The sequence below is a fragment of the Oculina patagonica genome, chromosome 4 (genome assembly GCF_052425735.1).
Source record: "Oculina patagonica isolate OP01 chromosome 4, crgOcupat, whole genome shotgun sequence".
NCBI lineage: Eukaryota > Metazoa > Cnidaria > Anthozoa > Scleractinia > Oculinidae > Oculina > Oculina patagonica.
Genome location: NC_135761.1, coordinates 40159845 through 40169314, shown reverse-complemented (window position 1 = coordinate 40169314; position 9470 = coordinate 40159845). Strand labels below are relative to the sequence as shown.

At 39.5% G+C, this 9470-nt stretch overlaps 1 protein-coding gene across 1 annotated transcript; it reads left to right on the top strand.

Moving 5' to 3' along the window:
- Positions 1–876: 876 nt before the first annotated feature.
- Positions 877–8145, top strand: LOC144647886 (uncharacterized). The gene is made up of 3 exons (XM_078507574.1): positions 877–966; positions 2347–2397; positions 7875–8145. The coding sequence occupies exons 1-3, from the start codon at positions 877–879 to the stop codon at positions 8097–8099; spliced, it is 366 nt and encodes a 121-aa protein (XP_078363700.1). The 3' UTR covers positions 8100–8145.
- Positions 8146–9470: the final 1325 nt, after the last annotated feature.

Genomic DNA, 9470 nt, shown 5'->3' with positions numbered 1-9470 from the left:
CTTTCTTCAGTGCTTCGTGTTTGATCCGCATTCACTAGCAGGAGTGGGTACTTGGCAAAGAAATCAAGAAGCATGTCAAACGGCAACAACCGTCAATCTGTGAAATCTGGGTATTGGTATGGCGTTGCCATACATCCAAACATTCATTTTCGTTCTATGGAAAAAGTTCTCTCCACAAAAATTGGACTCTTGTTTTTATTGGGTTTGAAACAAATGCTACGGAAAATTTCAATTAAACTACATTAAATAAACGATGAGTTTATTATGGATATCAATTATTTTATACGGCTGTATGGCAGCGCAATGGCACCGGAAATAGCCTGTTGCGTGACGCCGCGATTGGTAAATTATACTTCCGGTGAAAATCCTTCCTCTCTGCCTTTTCACGTTTCACTTGTGTCGACAAGTCAGTTCTGATTGACAAATGATTATATAATGGCCAACCAACAACAAATAGTGTGACAGTTTAGTTCAAGTCAATCTACATTTATATTCCTATCCAGGGAGGTTAATAAGGTGGGAAAAAATTCTGAACGAATGCACAAAATAGCTTACTTGGATATCTTTCTTTGTTATCAGCTCAACATCGCCGATCAACAAGTGGCTGATTTTCTTTTTGAACTTTGCTCTTACTTGGAGGGCCATTTGGCTCTTTTTGATGCAATAGGTAAAAGTTACCTGGCAATTTAAAACCGAGATTGTCTAACTTCTTATTAACTTTTCAAGTCGTTGCACACAACGAAAATAAAATTCACAGAATTTCCAAACATGAAATAAAAAATAAAAATTTTGAATAAATTTGTTTCTTGCAAAAACGATCAAATACAAGTCTAACTCACCGTTTTTACTCAAACATGACTCCTTTCGACAAAGAAAATGGCTTCAGAAGACGACATCGCGCACATCGAAATTGCCAAAAGTGTCGAAGAAGAGAAAGCGCAAAGCAAGATGCCAGAAAGCAGCAAGGTAACTCACCGAATCTTAAAAAACGTTTTCATGCCATTTCTTAAGGCAAACTGCACGTAGAGCCCAGCCAAATGGTACCAAATGGTTTGAAACGTGCGGGCAAATCTATGTGCATTTATCAGATATATTATGCATTATAAAAATGTTATTTTCAGTAATCGATATTATCCAGCAATGCTGGATACGTAGTGCAACAAAACAGCGTTAGAAACTGATTAGCATTATTAACTTTACCTCGATATAACAAACATTTTGGTTGTTTTTCCGCAAATTCATTATATCCAGGTTTTCGATATAACAAACCCTCGATATGACAAGCAAATTTCATCATTCCCTTGGCACTTCGTTAAATCGAGGTTTCACTACTGTACATCATGGCGCAATGTGATTGTCTTGTTGCAAACATGGAATGGACAAAAGCTCACCATTTGATCCTAGAAAAGGAGTTAGCTTCAGAACCATGGATCTTCAAACCAAGCACTGTAGATCGAGGAAACGTATGGAAGGTGCGTTTCTGGACACTTAACTCTGCTACACAAGTTGTCCATCTCGTCCAGGTTAGATTGGCTGTAGTCTTCCTAAGGAAAGTCAAGATTTTTTTTATAAAGTTTGTGACCTGATTCTATTATTTTTTTACTGCTTTCGAAGGTGGAAAACCCTCCAGAAAAGAAGTCGCTAAGAGGAAGACAAAACTGTATAATAAAAATGGCATACAGGATTCGTGCAATAAAATTGTGAAGTAAGCCAAGGTACTGTCATGGCCTATCTGGACCTTCAAAAGGATTGTGCAGCTTGTGTAGCGTGTGTAGTCAAATGAGTCTTTCCACTTTCTGAAAAGAAATAAAGAGAAGATTGCAGATATCCTTTCTCAATCCCATAACATTTTGTTAAATTCATTGCTAATGTATGATAACGGAACTTTATAGGATGTTATGCAGTTTTTAATTTTTTCTGATGTGAGGCATTGGATACTGTCCAATGGCAGTATAATACGTAGCATCCGTTAGTGACACATCGTTTATGCCCTGATCATGTGCGTTAGTTTTGTATTCCGCAATATCACTTTTAGTTCGCCTTAGACTTGACAAAAATAAAAAAAAAAAAAAATTTAAAAAAAAAAAGCATTTTTAAGAGAACTCGTTTTTGAGAACTCGTTTTTGTCTTTTACCCACCCTTTCCCACCCGCAGGCCGCATCAGGGAGGAATGGCCTCGGTCTTGCCTCCCCCTGGGTGCGGCTTTGCTTCTTCCGGCAAACAATAAAGAAGACTTTGATATATATGTATGGTTGTCGTTTTTATAGTGCTAAGGGTTATGTACCATTATAAAAGTGAAAGATAGATCCTTAACTGTCTGCGGAACCTTCTATGCAAATCTGTAAGCCTGATTCAAATTGCCTGGCACCGACCCCAAGTGTGCAACAACACTACCAGGTAAATGTGAGTTTTTTTACACTCAGCTTATGAACTCTTTCTATAAACTGGGGTGAAATCTTGATCCAAGAGGCCCATACTGCCTCCCCTTATCCTGGTTTCTCTAGTAAATAGGCCGATCTACAGATACAATTGATTTTAAACCCTTAGCATTATTTAATTTGTTCTTTTATTGTGACAATTCAGCAAAAACCATAATAAAAGAAAGGACATAATTAACATCTGTAAAATCGTCTATGGGTACTTAGAGTATTCCTACTCCCTCTCTGGATGTGATGCTAGTTAAATGTAGCGCAACCACCAGCAGTACAATTGCTAGCACCCATTAAATACACTGTACACCTGGGTAAAGCCAAGACCTTTTGATCTGACATGCAAATTAGCACTCTTACAAATAGGCCACTTTATCTTCTATTAACTAATATGTATAATAATAAGATAATTAACATCTTGATGTTATACATATGCATGTGCACGTTACGATACATTTGTCATTGTTTTACAATCAAAAGCACCATTTGATGTTAAATACTGAACATGTTAACAACTTTATTGTTTCAGCTGAGATGGTAAATATTCACCAAAAATTATTGCTAACTGAAGAAGTGACGAGGTAGATTTGGCAATGTCTGGTGGTGGCAAGTGAGGCTCTTGATGAAGTACAAGAATTGCTAGCAGAGTCCACATGGAAAGACCAGGAAAAAGACAAACTTTTTATCAAAAAGAACTTTGCTTTATTTGATTATTTTCAGAGGCAACCCAAACCAGCTGAAAGCCTTTGAAGAGGCTAAGGACCACTACTTTACCAGATTACTGGATGTGGGTTTAAATGCTGTTCCTGCCTCAGAAGAAGAATTTTCAGCCACGAATTTGATGATTGGCTAAAGAAACAGAATCTCAGTGACGAAATTTAAAAGTACAAGTTAAAAACCTCTTCAGAAGAATACAGGAAATGTGTGTTTTGACACTTGAATACTCCCTCTATCTCTTGAAAACAATGCAACCATTACAGGACCAGCCTCCATATTAGAAGAATTTGGTAAGGAATTCAAAATTCCCATCAAACATTCAAAGGTAGTGTTGCAATAGGACAAGAAACTGGAAACCTTTAATATTGAGGCTGCTCGAAAGCAAAAAGTTCTTGTACTTACTCCATGAGCACAAAAAAAGGAACAACTTGAAGAGCACTTGACAACTCAAGAAAAATAACTTGTTGATTGCCATGAAAGCAACGATGATCAACATGACAGTGAAACAAAAACTGAAGAGAATGCAGACAGATCCACTGGAATGATGACACTTTTTCAAAAAATTGACGGAAAGTTAAAGAAATTAACTGACAAGATGAGGCATGCAAGGCAATTTGTTGATCCAGCTGCTGCTGTCCAGTTTAGACAGTACCTGCAGACCAACAGGGAAATGTGAAAGAATGCAAAAGATCACCATGGATGCACCATTCTGCACCACGCTGTGCATGGGAGGACTTGATCGAGGCATGCCGAGCAGATAGTCGTGTTTCATGAAACTCTCCACATTTTAAATGTTTTACTAACACTTTATGCCTGATGGGTCTTCTTCTTGATTCAAGCATCTCTGATAACAAGCTGAGGTCTCCAGAAGAAAAAAGATCCAGAGACAAGCCTTTGGAAGTTTTTTCTTCTTTATTTCAGTCACCATGTTATACGCGAGGCCATCGCCTGTAAGAAAGGTCATTTGTTTTGCTTGACCTGCACCAACACCTGGCTGAATGTACATCACAGGTTGACATGCCCAGTTGGAAGGTTGCCATTACAATCCTCCCACTTGAGGAGGATCATCGTCTTTGATAGTCTAGTTAAGTCCCTTCAAGCCTTCTGCCATAACAGGGAGGACGGCTGCACATGAATGGCTTCCTTAATGACCAGAAACACTCACTTGCAGCAGTGTCTCAAGGAACCTGTCTGGTGTATGCATGGCAGATGTTTACAAATTGTAACACAGGAGGAGTTGGCAGTACACCAAGGCAGCTGTGGTTGGAGGGCGTTAGATTGCAAATGTTGCAGGACCGTGATATCCACCCAACACATGCAGCACCACCAAACCTACGTTTGCAGGAAGTCACCTGCATCGTGTCCATTTGGGTGCGGTGATGGGAACATTGTTAGGTAAGTATGAGGAAGATATAATTATCATTGTTATCATAACTGTAAAATATGGTGTATCTGTGGGGGGTGGGTTGGTGTGTAGAGAGGGAAGGGAAAGGAGAGAGAGAGAGATAGGGACGGAGGAAGGGAGTGGGGTAGGGGGTATAGGGGTAGTTTTACATATAGGGGTATAGGTATACATAGGGGTATACTAATTTTTTTTAGTTTTGCTTAAAATAAAGGTAAAATCGTAAGTTTTATCAGTTGTTCAGTGAACTAATCTTTTGCCATTTTTCTTTTCAAGGAAGATCTGAACGGTCAAATTGCAATGGAGTGTAGGCTGGCATTTATTAATTGCGAGTTCCCGCCTGCACAGCCAAAGTAAAACAATTCACCATGTCACAAAAGAAAGAATTCCGAGGAGGACAGATGAAAAATTCAAGCTACTGTGTAATGAGAAACTGAAGTTTGCATAGGGTTCTGCATCTAAGGTAATTTTGGGAAAAAAGTGTATTATTTTCAGTTGGGTATTGTTATATAAATTGCATAAATTTTATCTGGCAGGTAATCTGGTCCCAGTTCAATGTCAGGAAGGTTGGTTCTCGTTTACGCTTATTTGGCTTATTCTGGTGGCTGCAGGACAAAATATGAATATTAAAAAACAATCTTTACAATTACCTCAGTCAACTGCTAACTGAGGGAACCACATCATAATGTATGGGGGGAACGTCTCGACGTTTGATTGCTACAACTTCCCATACACTCTCATTGAGAATTTTATCACTAGCAATTGTCAACTTAACATATGACAACTCTTAACAATGTGCTTGATATTAGTGCTAATCAATAATAATTTGTCAGTTATTTTATTATTTAAGTCAAACATTAACAATCCCAACCATTGTCTGTTTCACATTTACTATTTCAACTAAGCTTGTTGAAATTTTCGAAATTCAATGTTTCTGCACTTTCATAATCTATATGTGGTTCTTACTCACTTGTCCAAACCGTTTCGCTGTCCCAGCACAGGAAGACCGTTTCTTTCAACTGTATTTCTCGACAATTTTTGGCTGCCATTTTTCAAACACAATCCAGCTGAATTGCGAGGTTTGCTCGCGCAATCACCGGATGTGACCTCAAAGACTCAACCAAGCAAGTGCACATGGCTTATATCTTATAACATCTCTATAAGATTCGCACATTACCAACCTCTCCAGTTTATCTCAGCTAATCCAGCACACCGATTTTCGTTATGCCTGGATAACGCTGTGTCGTGCAAGGTTGCAGCGATGAATCTAATCTTCAAGCTGACATTTCTAGGCATTCTAGTCCGTCTATAAAAAGCGAGCAAGATAAATGGGTCAGATTTGTTTGCCTACACCACACGATTTTTGAAACCAAAGGGAAATTCTTGATATGTTCTGTTCACTTCAACGAAGATTGTTTTGAAAGAAGCTTGCATGTTAAAGGTTCTAGACGAAGGCTTCTTCCCGGATCAGTACCAACTATTTGGAAAATTGAACCTCTTAAACTATCTACTGCGCGGGGTTGTAATGAGTCTGCAAGACCACAGACACAGACCAAGGTGCGACATTCAAGGATAAACCAGCCAGCAAAGAAGCAAAGCTGAACAAGCTAGTTGCGACACTGAAAGCCGTCCAATCTGACCTGGCATTCTTGAGAGAGGAATTTTGCAAGTCTCGGGTCACTGCAAGAGAGTGTGGTCCACAGGAACAACCAAGTCGCAGCATGAATTTGTGTCATGCATGTCAAGATGCGGGGGAACATTGCTACAAGTGTGGATCAGAGGAACATTTTGCTCGTGCAAGAAGAATCGGAATCAGGGAAACTCCCAGGGGCTACGGCAGGGGGACAGGGTGTAGCCCAGGATGTTCAGTTGTCCCACGCTTATCAATCATGTGGAAAGAGAGAGGTACAGTCTGACACCAGTTTTCAACAATGTAGCAAATGTAAAGTTGTTCAGTATCGTTCTCAAGCATGTCAACATTAGCCGAGAGATTCCAGAGTTTAGAAGAGAAAGTGAAGACGAAGAAAAAGCCAGCTTTACGGAAAACGGAAGGCGAGAAACTGAAACCATTACCCAGTTGGGAAGATTGGGCCAAAGGTAAAAAGTTGAGACGAAAATTGGAGTATGATGAAGACCAAGAAGAAGACTAAAACGATTGACATTCAGAAGTGGCTCGGGAAGACTAGGTTCGAATTTCACTGGCCCGGTTATCAGTACATGGGTCCCGGAACCAAATTGGACAAGCGATTGAAATGGGGACCCGGGCATCAATCGATTCGACAAGATGGCCAAACAGCACGACATCGATTACAGTCACGCCAAGAATCTAAGGTACAAGTGGAAAGCCGACAGGAAAATGATCAAAGCCATCCACAGACTACCCGGACGTAAGACACTGACGGATCGCATCGTCAAAAGAATCATGCAAGCCAAGAAAAAGTTGAAAATTTAATGCTGTGTAATGTTAAACACAATAAAGAAGAAATTGAACGTTTACATGGTGTCGTATTTGCATTCGATCACAGACTTTGGCAAGCAATTATCGTCAAAACTCTTGTACTCGTTCCCAGTACACCAGAGAAAAGGGGAAACCCCATCCCCCCTCTCTCACATGATTATTTTTTAAAAATAGCTTTACGTTTCCTCACAATCGCGGACCAAAAGTCTTAGAAAAAGCAATGCAGTCTAATCTGCGCATGCGTTTAGTTCCAGGAAGAACAATACCACGAGGAAAGCATAGCGCTTTGTAAAACAATACCTTTGTGGGCTTCCTAAGAGAGGAAACTCGTTATTAAGTGCAAGTGTGTCGCTAGACTAATCTGCGCATGCGTTTAGTGGTTTCAGATACCACAGAAAAGCATAGCGCTTTGTGTACAATAGATATAGAGGTAACCCTCGTTGCCAGGCCACGTGTCCCGCTTGTAAACAGGTTTTGTAACGTCATGTGTCACGCTCGTACCGAGGGCACGCGCGGCCACTGGGACCGGCGCACACGTCTAGTGCCCAGGGCACGTGTCTAAAGGTGTCACTTATGAAGTAATTGAACTTAAGTACATGTATGCAATTTATATAAATAAAAACACAATGGAAGTTATTGTGGTTATGACTGTTATTTCCCTTTAACTACTAAAATATGACACCCCTACCATCTTCAGAAAAATTATGCCCTACAATAACTTCTTTTACTGATGTAAACCTACATTTTTACACGAAAACCACAACCTCCTTTTTTACCTCCAGAAAAATAAATTTTACTGTATCTGATTTTTCTTTGGGTATATTTTCAACTGCAATGTTTTATTTACATAACTCTTATTTTGTTGTAGGTTCAACAGTTAGCAATATTCTTGGCTGAACAAAATGAACACAAGGCCCATTTGAAGCAGCAGCGTCTTAGCAAGGCGAAGCCGAAAAAATCTACGAAAGAAGCAACCATCCAGTGTGACAGACAGGCGACTGCTGACTCCAAACATACATCAGAGGTAGCGGTGCAGACGGACTTCCCGGTTTACCTCATGGAGGACCTAAGAGAACAAGTGAGACAGCCGTAGTGGTGGATCTTACTGTGCTGCAGGCTGTAGACGAGAGAAAAGACCCTAGTCCTCCACTGTTTAGTGAAGACAACTTAGCAGAATCACTAAGTGACATTTTGCCATTTGAGAGCATGGACACAGTTGTAAAGACTCCATCACCTCCAGGGCCCTTGAATCCAGTGTGCATTGTCCAGGATTCAGTCCTTCAGAACATCCCTGTTAGTACGAGCTTTGTGTGTCATTTTTTCTGCTCACTGTTTTTGTTTTCCAAATGCTGACACACTTCTTTGTTAGATTGAACACACCAAGGGGGTCCTATGACCTTCCTTTGCCAGCAGAAGAGGAGAGGAGCTCTTTGAAGTTTATGACTTTGCATTTGCCAACAGCTATTTTGGACTCTCATAAGGCATCTCTATTGTTAACTTTTGGATGCAAGCATGAAGCTGGCTTGAAACAAAGTAATTTAAGAAAACATTTAAAATGGTTGAAGAAAAACAATATAATACTAGTAGTAATCAGCGATTAGGGGAATGCGTTCGAGTAAGGCTTGAAAGGAGGGGTAGTTTTTGGTGTTGACTGAGATTTCCCCTTTTTCTTGTACAATTTGTTGGTGATGGGACAAAAGAGGAAGGTGAAATGTTTGTACGAATAATTTAACATCATTGATGGCGAATTAACTGTGAACAATAACTTTATTAATTCCAAGAATGAATGACAATTGCTTGTCTTTGAATGTGTGTTATGTGTAACACACAAGTATGAAAGTAACGACACAGTTCAAAGTTCAAACTTAAACTCAGTTGTGGCACTGTTCCTTTAAGGTTACAGACAACATTATTTTATATTTGAAACAGCAACATGTGAATTCCATAGAAAGCACTTTTAACTTGAAACAGCAATATATTGAAGTATGAATTAATATTGCAGAATTTGCTTTCAACTAAAAATACTTACTGCCTGGATAATTACATTGTCACACCAAGTTCCTGGTGTTGACATTTGCTGAATGTAGTCTTGCCAACTATTGTCAGAAACGCTCTCAACATAAAATTCTGGATGATTATTCAAGTGCCTAATACTAGCAGCACGAATTTGAAAATGCAACTCTGCAGTTCCATACAGTTGGTGTGAAACTGACCTAAAAAAACAGTCTCCACTCCCACCAACATCATAAGGCATTAAACTTATTAATGAAAGTCTCTCATTAAGAGATACCCAAGGCAAATTACAACTGTCATTTGCAGGAAGCATACCTCCTTTTAAACTTGAACTTTGGAAAATATGACCAAAAGCGCTATTGTGACTGAAGTCAGACTTTGTTTGAAGCATGTCAATTGATAACTCTTTCTGTTTACCAGTGCAATACTTGTATCTTTTTTTCTCTTTCTG

Bases quoted from the DNA above. Each gene is read 5' to 3' on its own strand.
- LOC144647886 (XM_078507574.1), top strand. From the start codon at position 877: ATGGCTTCAGAAGACGACATCGCGCACATCGAAATTGCCAAAAGTGTC. The intron at 967-2,346 runs GTAACTCACCGA...CAAATCTGTAAG, and splicing joins AGATGCCAGAAAGCAGCAAG to CCTGATTCAAATTGCCTGGC. The intron at 2,398-7,874 runs GTAAATGTGAGT...ATTTTGTTGTAG, and splicing joins GTGTGCAACAACACTACCAG to GTTCAACAGTTAGCAATATT.